Genomic DNA, 24129 nt, shown 5'->3' with positions numbered 1-24129 from the left:
GTGTGTTGATGAAAAGTTGTAGTTGGGTTGTGTGGTGTGTAGTTTGATGTATTATCTCGGCTGTCTCCCTTTTGAAGTGGAGGCAAGGCACTAATTTCAATAATTTTTTTTTGTGATTTTTTTTCTTGCTCTGGGGTTGTTGCCCCGCTCGTTCACGTTCAGGTAAATAAATTAGAATAAATAATTTATAAATAAATATAAATATAGGCATTAATTAAATGGTCATCATTGTGAGCAGCGAATGTTCTCTCTCCTCTTTAGGGACTTCTTGGTTAGACTCAGAGCGCTCAGAGCTTATCTGGCCTGCTTGTAGCCCTGGTAGGCGATGGTCTGGGCCACAGGTGAGCTGTAGGCGCCATGTGTGTCCCAGCCGGAGTTGCCGCCCGAGGACCAGCCAGAGGAAGCACCAGCGCCCGAGGACCAGCCGCCAGAGCTGACAGCAGCGGAGCCGGAGCTCTTGCCACCGAACAGACCGCCGAGACCGCCGAGCAGACCGCCGCCGCCGGAGCCGCCAATGCGACCCAGACCGCTGGAGGCACCTGCAGCCAAAGCAAGGAAGAAGGCAATGACGGAAACGATGAGGGCCTTCTTGGCCATGAAGAGCAGACCGAAGATGGCGCCAACAGCGAGCACGGCAACCTTAGCACCAACACCCAACAGGATTGGCAGGAACTTCTTCAACAGCTTCTTCTTGCGGGTGCGGGACTCAACAACCAACTCACGCAGATCGGCCTTGATGTCATCGGGAATGGCGCGGGCAACGCTGCGAGCGGCATTGGCAAAGTTGAAGTTCAGAGAGCGCTCAGCGAAGAAGCTCTTGGCATTGTCCATTAAGTAGTTGCCCATCTCGGCGGTGCGGGCCTCAACGGAGGGAGCGGCCTCAACAGCGATCGAGTTGTCTAGCGACTTGCCCTGGCGACCATCGTTGGCCTTGACCAGCGAGACACCGCCGAAGATTTCGATTTGTGGATTGTCGAAGATGGACTTGGCCTTGCGGAAGAGCTGCAGGGGAGAGACACGTAAAGAGAAGGTGGGAAGGCCACAAATTAGCGATACTTGTTCAACTCATTCAATTCACAATAGCCTAATTGCCTAAGTAAGTAATTGTGATGTGTGTTAATTGATGGCTGTTCATATTCCAAGCGATTGTTTGCACACTTTTACATATCAGCTCATCCTTTTCACTTTTACATTTGAGCTTGTTTATTTAGTTTTGTTCATTGGGGGGGTCTTTAGAAGACTTTCACTGGGCATTGGCCACGGCCACTTGTTATCATTTGCACTTTCACATTGTGTGGTCACTTGTTGGTTGGTTGTGGTTCTTATATAATAGTTAATCCTTTTTGGGTTAGTTTAGTTAATCCGTACCGTGAGCTGCAGACACGAGATGGAATCAGCTTCCAGGCATTTGGCAAATGCGCTCGACTGTTCTTCGTTGACAGCGGCCACATTGACAGGATCGGCCGAAATGCCGGATGCCAAGAGCAGGACACAAGCGGTGACTACGAAGAACTTCATATTGTTGCAGTTGCTACTGTTTTGATTTTGTACTAAACTGTTTCTCTTAAGCACCACCGAAGTCACTGGTGTGTTCATTCGAATGGAACAAGCTGCGGTTTGATAATTTTTCGACGCTGTCAGGCTGTTTTTAAAGAGTTTTCAAGCTAACGGACGCCTCGCAGCGGCATAACGTAAAATTATGTAAAAAGTCCACACACACACACACTCACACACATAAGCAAAAGCATTGTGAAGCATCAGAGAGACCCAATGCCCAATGCCCAAGCAGCAGATGCGGCGACAGCGACGTCAGCAGCGCACATAAATTAAGAGAGGGCTACAAGCCGAGAGAGCAACAGCAGCAGCAGCATCAACAGCAGCGGCAGCAGCAGCAGCTCATAGAAGACGCATTAGGTGAGCGAGCATCGCAGTCAACGGCAACGCCAACGCTAAATGCTCACGCGCTTTTGTCTGCTTCTGCTTCCGCATTAAAGAAAGTCGACGTCGACTGCGACAGTGGCTGCGACTGCGACTGCGCAAGGGCCTCTTGCTGGGCTGGCAGCGTGAGCGTGAGCGTGCGAGAAAGTTGCCAAAGAGCGCGCGTGCGCATGCGCCAAGGTTGTCTGATAAGCTCTCTCTCTCTCTCTCACATTATCTCTCTCTCTCTCTCCGCTTAACTGACTGACTGCAGCCTCAACGCTCACAGTTAGTCGGAGCGTCTTCTTTTAGCATTCTGTCTTTAGCTATTGTTGTTGTGCCACAGATTACAACACATGAGGTGATAAACAGGTGGCACGTCATGCTTAACCCCACCGCAGCTCCTCTGCCCCGCTGCATTGCAAGCAATGTGCCATATTCTTCCTCAGGCTTTGTTAATTTTAAACGCTTTTGTTTTTGTTTATTATATTTATTTTTGTTACTTTTTTTTGGCCCCAAGAAATGAAAGTTGTGCGTATTATATTTTCATACTACTGTTACTGTCTGTCGCTCTGTGTGTGTGTGTGTGTGTGTATGTGTCATATACATACAGATAATAATAAGTTTTTATTTTGATGGCAAACACAGGTAGAGCAGGGTGCTGGGCAGTTTTTGTTTATCGCATGTGCGCGCCTTGAAATTACTTTTCATTTTCGTGACTTCATAGTTGGACATTTATTGCGCAACATTAACAGCGATTTATAGCACAAAAATGAGGTAATTAAACCAGAGCATTAATAAAAGATCTTGGCCCTCCCCCTCCCTATGACAATATTTATGCACGTGAGCATATTTGCCAAGCTTGACTCTCCACTTCTCTGACCACTGTCGACTCATTGCGGTGAAATTGAATGGAATGATAAGCACGTCCTGTAAATGGAATGCTCGTGGACGCTACTGTAGCTGTGGCCGACAAGTGAAAACCCCTTGAGGGCATTAAATTCAGATACAAATTGCTGCCTGACTTTGCAATTGTGACACATTAGTCAACAATTTGAGCTGAGCAAAAGTGCAAATAACCACACGCTTCAATTGCTCAAGTGAAATGAAAGAGAAATTACACGAAAAGCAAACAATTACGGATACAAACGCTGTCAGCATCAGCATCAGCATCAGCATAAGCATCAACATCAGCATAGTAATAGTAGCAGATGAAAACGAAATTGGGCACGAAGATGCTGCTCTATGGATTGTCTGGCGTCAGCAGCAGCCAGCAACGAGTTCGTGCTTGGCCTGAGGAGCGGATGAAAAGTCAACAATTGTCTTTCGTTTCAAGGTGAATGCGACACAAACAGCGTATCACAAAGCTTGTCGACACTTGACACCAGCAAACGGATCTGCAGCTTATGACAACACCTGAATCATTGTCAATGGGGCGTATGCGTAATTTGCCACTACAATTTAATCATCAATTCGTATCCGTATCAGTACGTTTGTGACGTCAATGGCGCGTCATGTAACGGTAAAAGCGAAAAGGCGTAAGCTGTCTCAAGCCGTCGTCTGCACAATTTCATAACAAAAAGAGGCGCAGCCTCAGTGAAAAGCAAATCAAAGGCAAAGCAAACGGTTGTGAGTCGCTTATTGAAATTTCAGTTTTCGATTTTCACCGCATCGGACAATCGACGCACATTTAAATGCAAATGATGCCAAATATAGGCGCAACACACAGCCCACAATTGCATATCCGCTTAGCTAGATAAAAACAGAAAATAAAAACGCACACAGAGTCCGCACGACCATTAACATTATGTTGGCTCACGCGCTGAACGCCATCAATCTGACATGTGCCAAAGAGTCACTGAAAACAGGCAAGTGGCAAACTGGCAACTGACAAAGCCACAAGCCATAGTCCATTCATGCGAAAAGTAGCCGGCCAAGTGTCGGGCGTTTTTATGAATGAATTTCGCCGTAATTGAACACGCTCTCTGCTTTTTTAGCAGCAGCGCAGCGCAGCGCAGCCAGCGCCTTTTTACTGCCCACTGTGCGCAATGCCAATGGCAACGACGAGGCCAGTGCAAACAAATTGCCAAATGCTACCCAAATGTTCAACAACAAAATAACAATAATAATAAACAGACAGCTTGTGCAGCAATACATTACATCACAAGCACACACACACACACACACATTGAAACAAACAAGTCAATGTGTGTGTATGCATATTGGCAGTTGAAAATCCTAGACACTCGATTTAACGAGCGTTTGCTTCCGCTTAATGTTTTTGTTTACTGATTGCAAATTTTGTATTCGGCTGTTGCAGTTGCAAATATTTATGAGTTGCAGTTTCAACTTATATCTTTTCTTAATACAATAGAAACTATGAGGCATCAGCGATTTTCCCTAAAGCCTAAATTATTGCATTCGCCCACCCTTTACGAGCTTATTTATGTATTGAGTTTAGCGAGCATGTGTAGATAATTAATGATGTTCTCACTTTCGTTTCGCTTTGCATATTGCTCTCCACATTCATTAGTTAGTCGGCAAATTAAGCATTTTACAGTTTTATTTTTCAGTCAGGCCTTAGCTGTTTCAAAATAAAAAATAAAAAAAATCTATTTGAATTGTTAACTTTTTTGTAACTTTTTGTTTGTGAAAGTTTTTTTGTTGTATTTATTTTTGTTTCGCTTAATTTGCATAGAAAACAAAAGCGAGTTTCAAATTGGGGAAAAATCTTTGAGATTCGTATGCGCTGGCGACTAATTAGAAAAGATTTTCGTTTCAGTTGACGTCGCTGCCTATCGAGGCCGCGTTCCGCCGGACTGCTGCCAAAGCCTGCTAACTTAACGGTCCACAAAATGGTACCGTGTGGACACACAAATGACAGCCAGCAGCAGCGTTAAACCAACGGCACGTCAAACAAATAAGAAATACAACAAACGGTTCCAGTTGCCAGCAAATCGGTAGCACAATTTCACATTGTTTGCCAACATCTCTGCGCCTCTGCCGCTTGTGCTGCTGCGGCTGTGGCTGCTGCTGCTTCTTTACTGTAGCCACTTGACGTGTATTTGCCAATCAATTTTCTATGTGGGTGTGTGTGTGTGATGTACGTGTGTGCAGAAAGTAAAAATATTTCTGTTATTTTATGATTGAATACACTATGCAGTGCTTGTACCCTGTGAAAATAGTAAAAGGTAGATACAATTAAATTGTATAAAATTCTTTAGCAAATATTTCTGTCGTTATTCATTTATGCACAGTCTAAAATTAATTAAACACAACTATGTGTAAAATGTTTATATTATTTATATAACTATTAAGTTTTATTTGCTGGGTATTTATCTGCCCCAACTTCATTTGCGCACATTCCCAACTTTGCATTAAATATTTGCGGCATTGTTATTAAAGTCTCATTGAAAAAATATTTCGTGTTTTCGGTATGTAGGTGTGTTTGTTTAAAAAATTACAAAAAATCATTCAGCAACAACAACAGCCAGAACCAGCAGCAGCAGCACCAGCACCAGCAGCAACAACAAGGCGTGCAAAGTAACAAGGAGGAGTCACAATAGCAGCTGGAAAAAAATTTTTTATAAATAAATAAAAACAATTTTTGCGGAGAAAGTCGTGCCAAGAAGCCAAATTCAATATACAGCAGCCCAAGCAACGGACATACCTATTGTATATACGAATATGATAACAAATAACTACAATTTACATAAAGCTGCTGCTGCGCTGATTTTAACTGGCTTCAATAGCAACGATTGCTGAACAATCTGTGTCCAAATAGAAAGTGAAAAATAGAGATGATGCAATGCACTTCAAAACGAAATTCTTAAAATTTCTAAACGACATCAATAGTCAAAGCATTGCTTGCTAGAAATTCCCTAAATAATTCTGACGATTTTGTCTTTGAAATATTTTATATTTAGAGCTAAGCCATTTAAAATTCTTATGAAAAATACCAGCAAACAAATTATTTACGTACGGTTAATTCTTTGCATATTTTTCAGTAGAATTCGTTGCTACTCGCTTGCAATATTAATTATTTAAATTTGTCCAATTTTAAATGAAAATTATTTACTGCACATAAAGTAAGTTAATTTCTTACTGAATTAAATGAATTTCACAATCCATAAAATGCTTAGCAAATGAGAATTTTATACCTTAGTCCATTTTTATGGCCATACGAATTGTAAGCGAATTTGCATAATAAACAAAAAAGTAATGAAAAATACACACAAAACCAAAAAAAAAGGGGCAAAAAACGAAAACTGAGAGCTGACCTGATGCTTGGACAACAAAATCCGGCGGAACTGGGGGCACCAGGGGCTGGTCGAGACGCTTGCTTGTTCCAAAGAATTTGCGGTATTTGGGTTAAAAATTAATTTACATGTGAAACGGCAACGGTCAGCTGTTGTTGGTGCTGGCGCTGGCAACAATAACAGCCAACAGCCAAGAGTCGATGGAGAAGCAGCAAAAGAGCAGCATCGGCATCATTGAAAAGTGAAATTTTTGTGTGTGGAAGCTGAGAGACTCACACAGATGTAGGCTGCGTGACACTTTCAGTCAGAGCGCGGTCATTTTCCAAGCTCATCGAACAACGATTAATCAGCTAATTTCTTTATGAACTTTCATTTATGCAGTGGACCGCCAACAGCAACAGCAACAACAACAACAACAACAACAACATCAACACAGCATTCAGACACGTTGCCAGCATCATCCGGATGGAGTATTTCTTTTTATTGTCAACTCGCTGCTTGCCCGATTAAAAATCAAAAACTGAAATTTAGAAAATCAATTGTGTGACTGGGCAAGGAGGGGAGGCAACTTATATAAACAGCAGCAGTAGCGAACTATTAAAACTCACACACACACGCACAGAGCTAAAAGTATATTACATATGCTGCATAAAAATTATAAAACGACAAATTAGTTTTTTATGCATTTATTTTATAATTTAATTACCAGCATTGAATACGACAACTAAGTCGAGCCAAGATACAAATACAAATACAAATACAAAAGCGAGCTCATAAAAAGCCGTTGAAAAGGGAAAGTTAAGAGCGCTGCGAGCCGGCGGCGGCGGCAGCAGCGACTGAGTTAGTTGCCAAGCTGCCGGATGGGCTGGCTCGGCTCGGATGGATGGCCAGTGCCAAGGTTCGAGGTGCGAGGTAAAGCAAGTTGCTCACTCACAGGTAGTTTGGTATCCCTGCCAAGAGAGCCTAACGGGTTTTTCAACGGCTCCAACTGAGCTTTAATTGATATTGTGTAACCGAACGTAGAACGACAACAACACAAGCAAGTTGTATGTAGGTCTCTTCATAGCAGTAATTTGTTGTTACTGCCATTGCCTGTGGCACTTAAAGTTGCCGCTGCTGCTGCTGCTGCTGCAGCGAAAAAGAACCGTTGCGCTGCTAAAATAGAGTGAAAGTTTAGCCCCAGACTCTGTATGCTGTATGCAAATTCAATACACCAAATTCATCAGAAAATACAATTTCAGATGTAACCTGAATCCAAACAGATCTGTGGCACCGAGCACTGATAGCGCATGTGTTAGTGTGTGTGCTGCAGCGATAAGAAAGCATAAAAGTGTACGATAAATTAATGACTGAAGACACACATAATAAATATGATGCAAAGCCAACAGCAGCAGCCAAGTCGCCAACTTGATGCTCTAACCCAATGCAGCTCTGGCCAAATGCTGGACCATTACTTGTAGCCAATGTACTCGTCACAGTGGGGCAAGTCGCATGCCAACAAGTTATGTGTTATAGTGTGTAGGTTGTTGTCGTTGCTGCTGGCAACACAATTCAAGCTGGACGCAAATAAACTTTCACCGATTTCATAAAGCGAAGAGCAGCAGCAGCATCAGCCACAGCAGCCAGTCCATATGCTCAGGCAATTGTTAATAACTAAACTGGTCTGAATAACGTACTAATCATGAATTTTTAGCTTGCATGTTTCATAAATAATTTAAGCACTACAACTACAACTACTGCTTAGGCTAGAAGCAAAGTCAAATATGCAAAGTTGAGTCGCTCATTGCGACCAGTTGCGATACGCCAAGGGCTGTGCGGACTCGTTGACCACCTGCAATATGGGAGCAGCAGCAGCAGCGCGGCGACGTCGTCGCTTGTGATGATGATGCCCCTCACCGGTCACATAGGAAATGCTGTGGCTGCTCTCATGTCCCTGCTGTGCCACCGACTTCAAGCCCAACAGTCCGGCCATCATCAGCGCCATCATTGCTACGCCCAGGGCCTTCATAGCTAGTGCACCTATGCCGCCAATTCCCATCACAGCCATCATTTTGCCAAACATCAGTGCCATGGCCAGCAGCATGCCCTGTCCTTTATCCTTTTTACGTGCCTCTGCAACAAACGAACAGACAACAAGCAATGCAGTTCAACTACCAACAGCAACTTTTTAAGCAGATTAAAAACTTTTCTGGTCAAAGCTATTGTAAAATAGTTCACTTGTCTTCACTTTATGCAAGCTCAACGAACTTCAATTTAAGTATCAATGACTTGCCGCGAGTTGCCACCACCACCCACCTGCCGCTTGCTGTCCGCTTGTCTCGTCTAGCAAATCCGCCAGCTTTAGATTGACCTCATGCGTGCGCAAATAGAGCGCCAGACTATCCAGCAGCGTTGGCTCGTCCCCCGTCGTTGGCTCGTCCATCCTTTGTGCATTAGCTGCTGCTGGTGCTGGCACAATCTCCAGGCCACGCATAATGACCAGCGGCTTATCGCTCTTGCCCAGGTTTATGAGCACATTGCGCAAAGCGCGCTCGCCGCGACAAAGTAGCGTTGCCCCATCCTGGGCGCAGCTATCCGATTGTGGCTGGGCGCGAGTCAAGCACAGCAGGCTCAACAGGCTTAGAGTCAAGCTGAAAGTGAGGCGGCACATGTCGCTTTAGCGTTTACGATTCAACTAAAGGCCTTGACAATGGCCAGTGTATATTTTATAGACAACAATTCAAGTGTTCTGCGGTTACTTTCCCAAGGCCAAGCCAGCCAAGCATCCCCAAATAGAAAATTGTCGCAAATCACAAAAATTAAAACAATGGCTTTCAAATAGAAAAGAGAGCACTTACATTGCGTTTCAAGTTTGTAGTGCAATTTTCTTCATCAGTGGCCGCTGCAATTTTCAATTTTCAACGGTCAGTTGGTCAGACAGTCGGTGGGTTACGCTTCGCCAAGCTCGCGCAGTTACACGCAGTTCAAAGCCAAGTTGGTGGCGCTGAAAATTATACAAATTAGTCAGGCTTTAAGTGCCGCAGTAGATCTGTTTCTAACGCGAACCTTGCCGCTTAGCCCCAATAGACGTGGTTCACACAATTGTCTGCAGATGAGCGACATGCCACAGTTCCAGCTAGAAAAAGCGAAAGTTGGGCATGCCCAGTACTATTTGCTTAACAGTTATTTGCGCTTCGCTTAGGCCAAGTGCTGTAAGTGACCTTTTCTTTAGAAAGAGCGCGACGCTATTTCATAAGCCATAAGTTGCTGCTGCAAAACTTAACCAAACAACAACAGCAGCAACAACAACATGTTTCGACTATTTTGTAATACTTGCAGCGCACACACACAGAAATTAATCAAAATTGACGATTGGCGTGACTTAACTGCTGCGCTTCAAAAGAAATCAGTATCCATCCATCCAGCTTCGAACTTCATCATCAGCATCATGAGCAGCAGCAGCAGCAGCAGCAACATCATAAACAACAGCGTCATGATCGAAGTTGTCTCGCTCAAATAGCAATAACTTTCACTCTCGATGTATTAATTTTTATATTTAACATATTGTTGTACACCAACAATGCACACACACACACATGAGCACACAGGCAAACAATAGGACTGGAAATCTGAAGCAGCTCATCATCGAGCGCAAAGCAGAAAAATAAATACAAAATACAAGAAAACAAGTCAAGTCGAAACGTTATTGAACTAAGCGTCAAGTCAAATCAACTCAACCAAAAATTGATCTGAACTCGTTACGTTTGCCTTTTTGACGGTGACGGCAATAAAAAGAAAGTATCTACCATCTGCCATCCAAAAGCGCTACATCTACCGTTGCGGCATCGCTGCTGCTGCCGCTGCTGCTGCATGGAAAGCGTTCAGTGAACAAAGTTCATCTTAATTCGATTTGATTCGATTTGATTTGGTGCGTTTCATGCGAGTGCCGCTTACCTGTGCTTGTTATAATTGTTTGCTATTCAGCTTCATCATCCCACTGGCCCATTGTGTGTTGCAGTTGCAGCAGCTGCAATGTGGGTGTTGAATGAACAGCCGATCTTGCATTAATTATTTTACTTGTAATCGCTTTTAATTGATGTATATAAGCCTCAATGTTGAAAAGTGAAGAAAGTACTCTGAATGAAATATGAGCAATCATTGAAATCATTCATTACGGCAACACATAATACAACCTAATAAAGAGCTTTTAATCATGTCTAATTAAAATTCATTTGACTGCAAATACTTTGCACTTTGTTCTTTGAGAAAGTGTTGCAAATGAAAAATAAACTAATAATACCGAAAATTCTTCTGCTGTGCGCTTGGATGAATTTAAATACAAAATTGAGATAAATAGAGAGTCAGATGTACATTCGTTTACTGAGTAGTTGGTTTATTGAGCGCCTAAAAGCAACAATTGTTTAATGGTCTCTATGCTGCCGCCTAAAAGGCGGCAATTAAAATTTAAGACAGCCAGCCATGCTGTTTATTCAAATTAAATGCTTAGCTACATGTTGAACTTTGGGCATCACTGCAAAGAGTATTAAGTATTTATTAACTTTAATAAACTTATGTTCTTTATGATATGCAACTAACAATTCTGAACAATAACTTGAGCTCAAATGAAATTATTAAAGTTTTATTGTGGCTGGCAATGTGCATGAGCCGGTGAAACTTAAATGGATAATATATGTTTTAATGAGAAAACAATTAGATTAAAATAAATTAAATGTGGCGCTGGGCGCACTCAATCGATTAGCCTAAGCGAAAATAAATTTAAAAACGAGCAATAAAGTTGCACGAAAGCAAAATGATCAAAGTACGCACACTAAACGGCGAAATTTTTGCCAGAGAAAACACAACGAAAAACACAACAGCAGCAGGGCGAGTCCGTCTGTCTGTCTAGCTGTCTGTCTGACTGTATAAAACAATTAGAGAAATATAAACAATATTATTAAAGAAAGAAATACAACAATGCAATGCTTTTAATTGGCTGCAAAGACTTGCATTTTTTGCATGACTTGCAGCACTTTTCATGCCAAGCGCTTGAGAATGAATAATAAACAATGGTTGGCCGCAAGATGAAAGTGGTTGGCTAAGCGGCTTGCAAAGTTTGAGGATGCTAAAAATAAAAAGTGTTCTGAAGTTTTCATAACGGCTGGACCACAAAAAAAAACTTCAGCTCGTCAAATAGATGCCAGCACTCTATTTAAACAGTTAATATTGCTTTAGAGTACGAAACCGATTTCTTTTGCTAGCATAACAGCTGGCAGGCATCGAGCTACTAACTTTACACAAAATAAATTATTTCGTACAACTGCAAACTTTGGCCAGCACTAAAACGAACAACAGCGCCGCAGGACTTAATACTTGGGCTGCCATTCGCAGCTGCCCCCCTGCCCAGAAGCAACTTTATCTTTAAGCTTAGGCAAGGTTAAGCAAAGCTCTATTAAATTAGCTTGATTTTATAAGTAGGCGTGACACAGTAATAATAATAAATAAGTCGTCTACGTGCTCAGCTAGCTAGCTAGAGTTGCCGCCTTTGCGGTTGGCTGCGATTCACGTCAAGGATCATTAAACTTGCGGGACACACACAGAGACGCAGACACAGACACCTGCAAAAGCTGACACAGTAAATTGTCACAGAATTGGCATTGAATTACCACTTTCAGTGCATAGCAGAGCAACGCCCGCTGGAGTCCGGGCGTGGCCAAGCCTAGGCACGCCACTTTCCTTTCAATAATAGCGATAACAATAGTGCTGACGTGCCAAGCACGGTCATGGCCAGTGGCGCGACTGGACAGCATTGCACTTTGCAATGGCTTTTGGTTCGGTTTTGGCTTTGACTGTGGTAAGACTGTGGCCGCTGCTTTACTTTCGTGTTAAACGAAACCGCGGCAAGCGCTTCGCATTACTTGCGCTTTTGTGGCGAACGCAACGCTGCGCGCTGCCATTGACCGTGAAGAGGACAAGAGTGCGTTGATTTTGGTGTCGAATGGCAGCGCGCCTCGGCTAGATTACAGCTATTATCATGTTAAAGATGCCACAGATAACAGAGTCAGCGACCAGCTGCAGAATTTGTTGCCCGCAAAGCCAAAGCTAGTTAAGCTCTGATTGTTATTGTCTATAAATTGCAGACAAGCGCCGCATCTTCAATCTGGCAATTATATTGGGCACTCGACACTAACTCGACTGGCCTGCGTGTCTGCAACACAATGCATATTTTTATTTCAATAAGCTCGCCTATAAGTGCAGCAGCATGTAACTGAGCCAACGCCACCGCAGCAGCAGCAGCAGCATCAGCAACAGAGCCTGATGAAAAACGAGAGCTAATCGTCGTCGTTTCACTTTTCTTTTATTATTTATTTATAAGCCATACAGTAATGCCATTTAGCTACTTTGTTCATAAATATATAGCTATGTGTGCATGCGTGTGTGTGTGTGTTTGTTGGCAATTTTGTTACACTTGTTGACTGCTCCCAGCCAATTGAAGCCGCAATGCCCACATGCTGCATAAAGTGTGCCGCGCCTGTTTTATTTGCTACACCTGCGACCGACCGCCCGCCCGCCCCGACGTCTTAATTGTTGTTGGCGTTGCTTGGCTTTGTTTGCTTTTACTTTTGCTAGCGCAAATTGTTCAGCGCAAATTACCGGCAAATTAATGAGATGAAAATTAACCACATTAGCTGGAGCTACCCCTGCCCAAAGGCTGCCTTACCTTAAGGCTTCTTATGTCGTGCAGTTAATACAGTTGATTGTAATTAGCGCGGCCCTTCAACCTTTGACAGCGCTAACAATCCCGCTGAGCGGCATGTGGCATGCAACTTAAAGCAAAAAGCCGCTAAGTCTTAAGTAAATAGAGAAAAAATAATTAAATAGCAGCTAATTTATATATTTGTATACCCAAGACATTCCTTTGCTACATTAAAATTCATATTACGCATACGCACTGCTGACTGCTTTATTTTCATGAGAGACTGCTGCTGTTCATGTTGCTGCTGCTGCTTGGCTTTGAAATCAAAACTGTAGCAAAATGAAAACCATATAATAAAGCAAGCAGCTAACGCTGACGCTGACGTTGACGCAGACGTTGACGTTGACGTCTTTGGCAGTGGATGCTGTTGCAGCTGCTTTGCAAACAATAAAACTGTGTTGCATGCCACAGCGAGTAATTAGTCTTTTGAAGCGGCTTGTTGCATTACGCTGCAGCGGCTGTCAGCGTCTGTAAAATATCCATGTGAAGGATACGCCGCGTGCTCGTGCTCTCAACCTTATCCTAATCCTGTGTACAGTGCTCAGTGCGCGAAACTAAAAATAAATAGCCCGCAGCCAAGTGATTCTTCAAACAGACGACATAAGCAATATACGCAGACATGTTGCCACAAATTGTTGCCAGCTGCGCCTTGCTGGCACTGCTGTATCTACAGCCAGCTACGGCGGGGATTCATAAGCGCAGTGGCGCCAAGGCAGACGCACAGCCACAGCCAGCAGCAACTAATCCCGCTGCCAGCGTCGAGAACACGGACCTGTTGGATAAACTTAGCTGGAAGTGTGCCAACAATGCGAGCTGCCTGCATGGCGTTGCCAACGGCATTGTTGCCTCCTATCGACGTGGGGAAACCATTAAGCTGGGCCTCTTTGATCTGGTAAAGCTTCCCGCGCTGGACGAGGCGCACAAGCACAAATGGGGCAGCGGCCGCGGGCTGTCCAGCTTCATGGAGCTTGTTAGCGGCAACGCTATACGCGTGCCCGTGGGCCCAATGGTGTTCAGTGTGCAGCGCGCCGAGGACGACAGCGATTACATCGAAGTGGCGCTGCTGAAGAAGGCCTCGAGTGGCACAGGTAACGAAGCAAATCACTTTAAATGGATTTGATTGATCAGCGCCTAATTCCGGCGCCAGGACATGCATACACACATTCCACTTTGTCTGGCAGCTGCTGGCTTCAGATTTTGCTTTCCTTCTACGTGACTGTGTGTGGGAGTGTGAGTGTGTTTGCTTCAAATTCCTGCCGCATTTACAGTGGCTGTTGACTTAATGCGACAGTTCCCATGCCCATGCCCGCTGGGCTGACAACACATGTCAAATGCGACAGAGCCAACCTTGACAGGACCTCTGGCGCATATAAATGGCCTAAGCCAGCCGCCTGTGCGCCACTATTTATATTCATTAGGTGTGACGACACACCCACACACCCACCCACAAACGATAAGAGAACATCAATCATATCACTTTGCTTCAATCCAATTCAATCCAGCACTAACCCACACTCCTTCCCACACACACACACACACACACATTCACATTAAAGCCATAAAGCTCAATACGTGTTCTGCCTCTCAAACGCTCTTCACTCTTCACAGGACGTCTTCAGGGCAATGGCGGCGGTGGCGGCTTGCTGGGCGGTGGGGGCGGCGGTGGCGGTTTGGGTGGAGGAGGCGGCGGCTTGCTGGGCGGTGGCGGCGATAGTGGCGGCGGAGGCGGCTTACTTGGCGGTCGACGACGTCAGCAACATCAGGATAAGAAGCAATTTCAAATGTTTATTCCCATGTACCTGGCGGCCACAACATTCGGCTGGACAATGGTGGCTGCCAAGGCGGTGGGCTTGCTAACACTCAAGGCGCTTATCCTATCAAAGATAGCCTTTGTGGTGGCTGCCATTGTGCTAATCAAGAAGCTCATGGACAATGCCAGCGAAAAGTGAGTGGCACTTGCAACTAATCCATGAACTGGCAGTTCATAAATTTACTATTTGCTGCAGAATGATGTATCAGTTTCCCGAGCACACGCCCTATATGATGCCCTACGGCATGGATTATCCCATGCATGGCGCCGAGCTATCGCCCGAAATGTATCCTGGCGCACTGCATCAGCTGGCCGTAGCGGGTGGCGGACAAATGCCGCACGCTGGACATCCGGGAATGGAAAGCTTTGGCGCTGAGACTCACATACACTCGCAAGTGGCGGGAGATGGCAGCAACAATACCAATCCGCTGGCAGCTTTCGGCAGCCTCGGCGGACTGGGGCACAAAATCAAACGTGAGGACTCTTGGATAGCGAAGAGTAAGTGGCCATAAAGCAGTACTCATCTTGTTTCGCCAGGTGCCAGAGCACGCCCAGCTCAGAGCAACATCAATATGCTGGCGGTGGCTGCTGCAGTCGCCGAGTCGAGCATAGAGTCAGAGTATGAGGATGATGATGATGACCAACACTAGTTTGTAAAAAAAACATAAATAATTTAATTTGAATCTAAACACATGAGCAAACCTTCAAGCGGCACTTGACTTAATGAGTGCCTAACTAAATTATTTGCTACACCTTGACTACAGACTGTGTAATTGGTCTGTGTGCAACATTTATGAGTCATAAGCAGTCAGCAGCAAAAAGTTAAATAAGTAAGTGCGGCGCAAAGTGGAGAGTTTAAAAAACGTTGCATGCTTTGCGGCTGCACGTAATTGTTGCACACAAGTATGCAATCTGCTCACAGGACTATCAAACAAGTTGGAAACTGCCAGCTTAACTTTTCTATGTTAGATTGGCATGCACAATTACTATCTAAGCTGCTCTTGTCTGCCAAACGATTTCCAGCCATATGTCTTATATATTGCAGCGACCCAGGCCAGACGACCGCTTATCTATAACTATGTGCAGCCGCAGATGCCCTTCTACCGCTCCTAAACTGAGCGTAAATATCGAGTGAGGCTTAGCCAATTTGTGCAGCTTTGGCCTCCCCCCCGGACGCTACCAAAGACCGTTGAGAAGGTTGCTGCTGCCATATGTGACCATCAGTAGAAGAAGTTGACGCTGGAGTGCTTTAAGCTGCTTATAACTTAATTAATTTTTTTGATTTGTATTATTTATTGAATTGTTTGTAATTTAGCAAACGTCTGGCACACACATTTAGCTCAGTAGTTGGTATAAAATTAGCAATAAATTGCTACAAAAACTAAAAAAAAAACGAATCAAAATAAATAATTGAAAATGAAAATAAATGTTGAAGTGAGCGCAAAATAGCTCAAAAGTTGTATGTGCTTTGAGTTTTATTTGTGTTCGTATAAATAAAGTAAACATATTGTTAGAATACACACATAAGCATATAAATATATATAAATAATCAATAAATATAAATAAAGTAAAGAGAGAGCACATGCATGCGTATAGGAAATAAAAGCTGTAGTGAAAAGAAAAGCTAAAACTAAAAGCATAAGTAGAAAATGCAAAAAGCAACTAAAGTAAAGCTGTAGAAAATGAGCATAGAGAGAGACAGAAAGTGAGCGAGAGAGATACAGACAGGCAATATACATATTAAATGCATGAGACTTTAAACATAAACAATTGTATTTTTATTGCGTTATCTTGGCAGGCTGCTGTGCCCCATAGGCCATGTCCTGTGCATCCTGCTGCGCCAGAAAATGCGCCGGCACCTCAGCCAAACCCTCCACAAAGCCATCTAGGGCACGCGACCAGCCCGCGCTGTAGCTATCATGATGCGACGGCACCTCGACAATTGTTTTCTTCTGGGAGAGCAACTTCTTCAGCGATATGATGACCGCCAGCAGCAGCGCAATTTTGGATACAATCAACGCCTTGCCGGCGAGCAGGAAGAGTCCCTTGAGCAGCAGTGCGCCCACCATGCCCGTCTTGGCAGCCATCATCATGAGCAGCGGACCCATGTTCTTCATTTTGCCGCGACCCTCCTCCAGCGCTTCGATGGGACGCACTGAGACGCCAATGTTGAGGCTGCCCTGGGGCTCGCCATTCACCACAAAGTCCGCATTGTCGGAGAACTTGTAGCGCAGTGTGCGTGAGCGCAAAAAGCGCCACAGCTTGTTTGCTATAAGCAGGCCATAGGACTCCTCATCCGAGCCCATGGCGCGCGCCAGCAATAGCTCGTCCTCGCTATCGTCGGGCACATCCGGCAGATCCCTGTTACGCGAAACTCTGAGATTCTCGCTCACATCAATATTGGACTTCTTCATGAGGCGATCGAGGAAGACAATGGTCTTGAGCATGCTGCAGCTGTGATTGTCGTTCTGTATGCACTTCTCATTCAGTTTAATCATTATCTGCTCCTCATGCCGATGGCCAAAGTCTCCGGGTATCTGCAAATGGGCCGAATGGCAGTTTAATTAGTTAAACGGGAATTTGTGTTTGCACAGCCCAAAAATAGACGAATGACCTTTGCCCTGTGGCTGCGGCAGCAGAACCTTCTTCATTCGAGCGTAAACACGGCAGCCCGCAGGCAAACTTTTCCATTTGATAAGAATTAGACGCCAGCTTTTCAAGCTTCAAGCTGAATCGCCCAGCAATTTTTCATTTTTATGACAAAACTTTAACTTGACCTTACCGAGTTTTCGTTGGCAGCGCTTGGAGCGGGCGTGGCGCGTGCTGTGGCTAGAACAAGCGCCAGTCCCAGCAGCGTGTAGACCGTAAATATTTGCATGCTGTCCTTGTTGTTGTTGCCGTTGTTGTGTTGCTGTTGCTGCTGCTTCTGCTGCGATTGTTGGTGTTTGCTCTTGTGGCACTTTATTGAATTTATTGTTCAAGTTTCGTATCACTGGAGACTGCTGCTGCACACACTGATTGCCTTTACATGCGAATATTATCCTGGCTGTCCTTTTTCAATCACAAGCACACACACAAAGCACAAAACGAACTACAACGCGTCTTCTTCAGCTACGACTACGACTACGACTTGACTTCGCACAATTGTCACGTTGACTGTTCTGCTACCGCTGTTGACATCGTCGTCTTATAGGAAAAGCCTAATGCGAATTTTCCGCCAACGTTTTGGATTTTATATGAAAGAGCAGCGGCGCAAACCCAATGCAGGCCGCTGCCAACGCCAACTTTTGCTTTTGCAAAGACAATTTCGCATTGAATGGAAACTGGTTGGCTGGGGAGCCCAAATGGACCCACCAGGAAAAAGCTGCCTGCTGATAATGGAGTTGCTTAGCCAGTTTTAGGAAATTCTGCCAAGAGCACGCCGCAGAGCTTTCGTGGCCTTGTCTTTGAAACTAAGCAACTAGTCGACGAGTCAGTCAGGCAGCCAGTCCGACAGCCAATTGCTTTTGTTTACAGCAAGTTGTGCAGCTTAAAAACAAAGCAGCTGAAAGTAAACAACAGACCCAATTCCCAACAACAAACTGTCCAATTTTCTCACAGACACTGCGCCGAGTGCGAGCGGCGAGGGGGGAGCAGGCCAATCAGCCTCAATGATAACAACAGCGTCGTGCATGCAAACGTGGAAAACTTTTGAAGTAACAACAATTAGGCAAATGTAAAACAAAAGGAGCAGCTCTCCAATAATAAAGATCAAACGTATAAACTAAGCATGGCAACCATAAAGAATTTTCTATTTTAGTGCCAGGCAAACAAGTTCCTAAGCACTAAATATTCTAGTTTAAATAATCAAGAGAGAAAGTTAATGTAGACAAATTTTATAGCATATATAAAACCAAAGTGAAGCTATTTTTGCAAAAAAAAAAAGTTGCTTATATAGAAATCTAAATTGTAAGCAAAATCACATTTATGATTTAAATATAAACTAGCAGCTTTATAATAATAATAGATTAATTATATCGTTTGCTTATTTTATGATTGATTGTAATTCGTATTTCCTATGGTTTCTTTAAACGAAGTCAAAAGTTGCTAAGTTTACTTTTTATAAATGTTAACTGTTTTATACTCTTGGCTAGAAAGTGAGTTTAAGTTGAAACTTTATACAGCTATGATTATCAGTTGTAAAATGAAAAAGTTGTAATAAATCAATTGTTGAAACGGCGCAAGTGATTTCGATTTTAATTAAATTTGTGTTTGTTTCATTGCAGCAGAGCAAATGCAATTATATTTGTATTTCAGTTAACCAGACAAGCTTCTTTCCCCCCAAGTATTTGCAGTAAATTACATTGTGCTTAAGCTTTTGCTTTTCCCCAATGCTTTTTCCCACAGCTAGTTTCAGCAACATTGCCCTTTCATGCATTTTCCATTTTCACGGTCATGTTTTCGCCCACAATAACAATTTCAATTTCACACGCAAGTGCAACACACACACACACGCACGCATACAGAGTCACATGTGTGTGAGCCATTTCACATGACAGCCGCTGCTTGGTGGTAAAACAAGAATAACAATAAACTGAAGCCTTATATATTGCATTATCTCTGCTGTTGTCGCCGCCGCCGCCATTGTTCACCACCCCACACCGCCAAGCGATGCGGCTGCGGCTTCGGCTGCTCAAAATTTAATCAATTTGACTGTCATGCACAAGAATTTATTGCATTCAACGAAAATTGCTCTGGCAGCCAAAACAGTTGCTCGACTTTAGCTGGGGCGAGTAAAGTAGGCTACCAGTTGATGCTTTACAAATGTGGCACAGGCAGACTCCGAAAGTGGATGGCAGTGGGGCGCAAAAACCGCTACATGATCTGACCATAAACCGTTCGACGACGCTTTTGGCCAACATCCACTCAATGTGTGTGTGTGTGTGTCTGTCTGTCAAGCCACACCAAAGCCAAAAAAAAACACAGCACAAACACAAAAATAGCTACAAAAAAAAAAATAAACATTGCGTCCGCCGCTGCAGGTTGGACAGACTTGTGGCCATAGTCATAACAATTTCTCAAGTGCGCTTTCTTTTGGAAAATGTGGTCCAGTGTGCTTTGGTTTGCTGTTAACACGCGTCCAGGATTGGCAGCGACTGCGTCTCTAAACTGCCAACGGGCAGACCACGCCAAGCGAGATATTTTCCAAACAATTAGTAACAACACATCAAACATAAACAATTTTTCTTTTTACATTTCATGTCGAATGTTCTTCAAGGCACAATTTGGCAAAGCATAACTTTTACGCTATTTATATATAAATATATTTTTAAGTATTGCAAATGTTGAAAGCAACTCTCGCAACACGTTGTTGTTGCTATTGCTGTTGCTAGTGGCAAACACGCCATGCCACTTTTCCTTTGTGCTGGCCTTCAATTTCTCGCCTCGGCATTTCATTGCCTTAATTAAAAGCTGCATTTTATTTGTAGCAACTTCAAAGTCTGCCAAGCCAGCCAAGACATTGCAGCATTTAGTGAAATTTTGTGCCGTTAATTAGCCAGCCCCATACGCCCCGTACGCCCCGTCCGTTCAGCTTCTCTATAATCAACAATCCATCTGGCTTTTGAACTTAATATAGAACGTTTATTTACATTGACGCGTAATAAATATGCTTATAGGAATGCAACTGCCAGGCTAGCATAATAAATAACAAACGCCTGCGCTTTATAAAAAAAAAACATCTACTTCTTCTTTTGTGCTGCTGCTGCTTGGGGCTGCTGCTGTGTTTCAGCTGCAATATCCTTGCCGCTGTTGCGTTGGTAGTAGCCATTGTAGGCAGCCTCCTGTGGATCACCAAAGCTTATCGCATTGCCAGCCACCTGGCCCTGAGCCTGATTACTCTTGTAGTAATCGCTGTAGGGCTTGGCAAAGCTCGGCTCCTGACGATAGAAGGGCGCACCGCCGCCATGACCGCCCTGGCCGCCCTCGTAGTGCTCATGATGATGATAATAGGTGGCAGCGCCAACTCCCTGAGGGGTATACGCGGGGAACGTGTTCTTGTTGCCAAACAAACCAGACAGACCACCGCCAAAGGCACCGCCTACGCCGCCTGGCGGACGGCACAGCTTAAAGTAGGCAAACAGACCCGGCAGTATGATGGCAGCCAGGCCAAGTATCTTCTTCAGGCCGGCAATGCCCAGAATGAAAGGCAGGAAGAGCAGCAGCTTTAGCTTGAATATCTTCAGCACCAGCAGCAGTGGAATGATGAGCTTCTTAAGCTTCTTGCGTGCTGTGGAACAAAACCATACAAATTGTTAGTTAAGATATTGAGTGGGCGTAGGCGTGGGGTCGTTACTTACAGAAGTGGCCAGCGCGCTGGTTGTCAATTACATCCAGTTCACTATCGATGTCGTTGCCAATGAAGCGCGCCTCATAGCGACCCGCCTCGGTCAGCTCGTCCGGGTACTCCACCTCCAGCGCAGTGGACTTGATAAAGCTGTGGCGAATGACAAGGCGGAAGAACGTGTCAAAATGCAGATTCGCCATAAACCGAACATATTTTATGCACAAGCCTCTTAATTATTTAAAAGCCTTGGCGCCCGCCCACAGTCAATTAAGCAAGTCGACCCCTATTAATTCCGGCCTGACCCACAAGTCAGCGACATTTGCGTAATTGCAAACACTTACCGTTCGGCACGACGCAGCGCGTACTTCACCAGCTGATTCCAGTCGTCGTCCTCGGCGCGTGGCTCCTCTGAGTACTCAAAGGATTCCTGCAGCAGCGAGCGCTGCTGAGTCTCGGGCAGACGCACCACACGCGCAAAGTCCGATAGACTGCAAGGCATACTTAAAGTTAGCAAATTCAATTAATTAAAATGCTGCTGGCCACTCACCGATACTGATCTCTGTAGAAAATCTCATCGAAAGTGTTGAGCGCTTGGGTTTTGAAGCATTCGGATAGATCGCCGCCCAGGCAGTTGCCATTGGTTCGAGATAGATAAGGATCGTTGTCATTGCCCAGTCCAAAGATGCTCAAAATGGACGAACGTCCGCGCTCCTCACCCTGTGGCTGCTGCTGTTGCTGCTGCTGTTGGAATTGAAGCGTCTGTTGTGGTTGCTGCTGTTGTTGTTGCGGCTGCGGCGCATAAATCTGCTGTATGTTGTTGGACGACTGCTGGTCGGGCAGGCGCAAGCCCTCGCCGGCAACCAGGCCAATGCCAACGATGGCCAGCAATGCAATCAGTCTCATTGCCATGGCTGCAAGTTTCAAACGTCGGTCAATAAAAATGCCATTAACAAGAAGAAATAACGTATTTTCGTTTAATTATTGCTACGACCGCTATAAGCGGCAACAAAACGTTGTTTTCACTGCGATTGGCTTTCTGGCTCTGAGCAGCGACAAGCTGTAAATTTTAGCCAAGTTTACTGCTGCGTGTGTTGTTGTTGTTGCTGCTGCTGTTGTTGTTGATTTTGGCAACTTTTACGCTCTGCTCATTGTTTGGCCAAAATTGACTATTAACAGCTGTGGGCTTGGCGCTCAACTGACACACTTTTCATGACGTTGCATGATTTGTCTCGAGACAGACGCGGCTCAAGCCAAACAGTCGCTGGACTCATTTGCGCACACGTAATACGAGTAACTCTCACTTTCGAGCCAAGTTAGCGCGGCAGCAGCAGCGCTAATAGCTCGCTCAAAACCAAGGCCCAAGAGCACTCTGCGCCCACTTTCAACCGAAAAATAAAAGAAGCCAAGCTAAAGCTTTAGCAAACGGTGAGTGTTGTGGCCCACAGTGAAATGCAATAAAACCGGTTTGTTTTTGGCTTTGGCTGGATAAGCTTTTACGCTCAACGCTCTACCCTTTAGCTTTAGCTTCAGCCGCCCTGTGGCTGGCTGACTGGCTTGCTGGGCATTGCCAACAAGCGCTAGCAATTTTATTTAATTGAAATTCTCTGCAATACAACACGGCTGTTGACCCGCGTTGCAATGCCCGCTTGGCTAATAATTAGATTAGGGCAGTGAGTATTGACGCTGTCTGTTCTATAGAACGTTCGTTGAACGTGAAACAATAAAAGCATTAAATCGATTACGGCTTTAATAATGCATGAACGCAACATATTGACTGCTTTTTGTTTGCGCTGCATTGCTGTTTGATTTTAAATTTTTGTTAAAACTTTATTTAATTAAACGTTCGCATCAATTAAATTGCGCATAGCCAAAACAGTTTAGCCGTTAACTTCAACGCCGTTTGCTATGCAAACGAAAAAGTAGTTTATGGCTGTTTATATTTTTATAGCAAAAATAAATGCAAGCGCCCCGGGGTAGGCTATGAACTTTATCACATTTTCGTTGTAGCATGGCAAAAAAAAACATTTACAATAATATTGCTGGCTGCACAATGAAAACATTAAAAGAGCTATAAAAGCAAATTTGAGTGTCCCAGACAGAAGCACATATTGGCAAATCCCAGTTAAATTATGCATATAGGGCTACGCTACGACTTCACTATTTTGTTTTGACTACCATTTGTTTTGCTTTCAAATTAACATTCGCTGGTGAAGGTCAATGAAATTGTTGATGAGCCATCAGCAGTTGCCAAATAAACGCTTTTGTATGCAAATACACAGCCGATCGCCAATCGATTTAATAACTGTGGCAAACGCTTTTAACTTTTCCTACACGAGTCTTTGCATTGCTTTTGGCATGTTACGCAATGCGTCGCACTTCATTTCACTTCACTTCACTTTTGTTTGCTTATTTACCTCAAGCTACTTCCTATAAACACTTGGGGGGTTTTGTGTATGTTGATTGATCCTTAACGGCGACTTTGCCTTGCTGCTCTGCTGGCTTACAAGCGACTGTGCTGTGGCTGCTGGCCGGCATAGATTTTATATGAAATGCGAGAAGAGTCGCGAAAGAGCAGCAGCAGCAAAGTCGCATACAAAGCAACACAACATATGAACAACAATGCTCTGAGCTAGGGTCTCAGCTCGCAGGGGGCAAAGCAGATCGGCCTACAATGTTTGTTGCTGCTGGAGAGAGACAGACGCGCGATCGAACGACGCAAAGCTACGAAGCGAAGACAGACAGACTGACAGGCGGACTGACAGCTTAACATGCTCGCACTTGCGGTAGGTTGTGGTTGGCCAAGTGTTTTGGGTCTGTAGGCTGCCGACGTCAACGACTTTGCTTCCGGCTAACCGACTGCCGAAGCGCCTTGAGAAAATCCCAAAAATTATTGTGGCGCACGTCGAGGCCTTGGGTTAAATTCGAGTTTGATTTAAAGCGCCAACAGCGCTCGATGACTCACTTGAAGCAGCGGGAAAACGTACGTCACACCATCAGCCGTAAGCCATCAAGAGAGATTATGCAATGCTTACCAGGTAATAATCACTTTTACTGTCTTGCTGCCAAAGCATTCGCATTCATGCGA

General features: G+C 44.4%; 5 protein-coding genes across 5 annotated transcripts; 1 reads left to right on the top strand and 4 right to left on the bottom strand.

The window, feature by feature from the left end:
- Positions 1-214: 214 nt before the first annotated feature.
- Positions 215-1596, bottom strand: LOC108602525 (keratin, type II cytoskeletal 3). Its single transcript, XM_017990658.1, has 2 exons — positions 1369-1596; positions 215-1002 (listed from the first exon to the last, which is right to left on the bottom strand). The coding sequence occupies exons 1-2, from the start codon at positions 1594-1596 to the stop codon at positions 295-297; spliced, it is 936 nt and encodes a 311-aa protein (XP_017846147.1). The 3' UTR covers positions 215-294.
- Positions 1597-7956: 6360 nt separating this feature from the next.
- LOC108601462 lies at positions 7957-8826 on the bottom strand. Its single transcript, XM_017989360.1, has 2 exons — positions 8472-8826; positions 7957-8288 (listed from the first exon to the last, which is right to left on the bottom strand). The coding sequence occupies exons 1-2, from the start codon at positions 8824-8826 to the stop codon at positions 7957-7959; spliced, it is 687 nt and encodes a 228-aa protein (XP_017844849.1).
- Positions 8827-13427: 4601 nt separating this feature from the next.
- On the top strand, positions 13428-16059 carry LOC108602484. The gene is made up of 4 exons (XM_017990607.1): positions 13428-13997; positions 14518-14854; positions 14916-15217; positions 15765-16059. The coding sequence occupies exons 1-4, from the start codon at positions 13529-13531 to the stop codon at positions 15830-15832; spliced, it is 1176 nt and encodes a 391-aa protein (XP_017846096.1). The 5' UTR covers positions 13428-13528; the 3' UTR covers positions 15833-16059.
- Positions 16060-16497: 438 nt separating this feature from the next.
- Positions 16498-17597, bottom strand: LOC108601463. The gene is made up of 2 exons (XM_017989362.1): positions 17502-17597; positions 16498-17256 (listed from the first exon to the last, which is right to left on the bottom strand). The coding sequence occupies exons 1-2, from the start codon at positions 17595-17597 to the stop codon at positions 16498-16500; spliced, it is 855 nt and encodes a 284-aa protein (XP_017844851.1).
- A 2724-nt stretch (positions 17598-20321) lies between these two features.
- Positions 20322-23545, bottom strand: LOC108602421. Its single transcript, XM_017990535.1, has 5 exons — positions 23459-23545; positions 21592-21955; positions 21386-21532; positions 21058-21194; positions 20322-20987 (listed from the first exon to the last, which is right to left on the bottom strand). The coding sequence occupies exons 2-5, from the start codon at positions 21951-21953 to the stop codon at positions 20440-20442; spliced, it is 1194 nt and encodes a 397-aa protein (XP_017846024.1). The 5' UTR covers positions 21954-21955; positions 23459-23545; the 3' UTR covers positions 20322-20439.
- Between the last annotated feature and the right edge of the window lie 584 nt (positions 23546-24129).

The sequence above is a fragment of the Drosophila busckii genome, chromosome 3R (genome assembly GCF_011750605.1).
Source record: "Drosophila busckii strain San Diego stock center, stock number 13000-0081.31 chromosome 3R, ASM1175060v1, whole genome shotgun sequence".
In the NCBI taxonomy this organism is placed as follows: Eukaryota; Metazoa; Arthropoda; class Insecta; order Diptera; family Drosophilidae; genus Drosophila; species Drosophila busckii.
The sequence above is the reverse complement of the archived record's forward strand: the minus strand, read 5'-3'. Positions and strand labels throughout refer to the sequence as shown.

Coding starts and splice junctions, on each gene's coding strand:
- LOC108602525 (XM_017990658.1), bottom strand. CDS start 1,596: ATGAACACACCAGTGACTTCGGTGGTGCTTAAGAGAAACAGTTTAGTA. Junction 1,003..1,368: donor TCTCGTGTCTGCAGCTCACG/GTACGGATTAAC, acceptor TCTCCCCTGCAG/CTCTTCCGCAAGGCCAAGTC.
- LOC108601463 (XM_017989362.1), bottom strand. CDS start 17,597: ATGCAAATATTTACGGTCTACACGCTGCTGGGACTGGCGCTTGTTCTA. Junction 17,257..17,501: donor GCGCTGCCAACGAAAACTCG/GTAAGGTCAAGT, acceptor GCCCATTTGCAG/ATACCCGGAGACTTTGGCCA.
- LOC108601462 (XM_017989360.1), bottom strand. CDS start 8,826: ATGTGCCGCCTCACTTTCAGCTTGACTCTAAGCCTGTTGAGCCTGCTG. Junction 8,289..8,471: donor AAGCGGACAGCAAGCGGCAG/GTGGGTGGTGGT, acceptor CGTTTGTTGCAG/AGGCACGTAAAAAGGATAAA.
- LOC108602484 (XM_017990607.1), top strand. CDS start 13,529: ATGTTGCCACAAATTGTTGCCAGCTGCGCCTTGCTGGCACTGCTGTAT. Junction 13,998..14,517: donor GAAGGCCTCGAGTGGCACAG/GTAACGAAGCAA, acceptor CACTCTTCACAG/GACGTCTTCAGGGCAATGGC. Junction 15,218..15,764: donor GGACTCTTGGATAGCGAAGA/GTAAGTGGCCAT, acceptor TATATATTGCAG/CGACCCAGGCCAGACGACCG.
- LOC108602421 (XM_017990535.1), bottom strand. CDS start 21,953: ATGGCAATGAGACTGATTGCATTGCTGGCCATCGTTGGCATTGGCCTG. Junction 21,533..21,591: donor TTCTACAGAGATCAGTATCG/GTGAGTGGCCAG, acceptor TATGCCTTGCAG/TCTATCGGACTTTGCGCGTG. Junction 21,195..21,385: donor GCGCTGCGTCGTGCCGAACG/GTAAGTGTTTGC, acceptor CATTCGCCACAG/CTTTATCAAGTCCACTGCGC.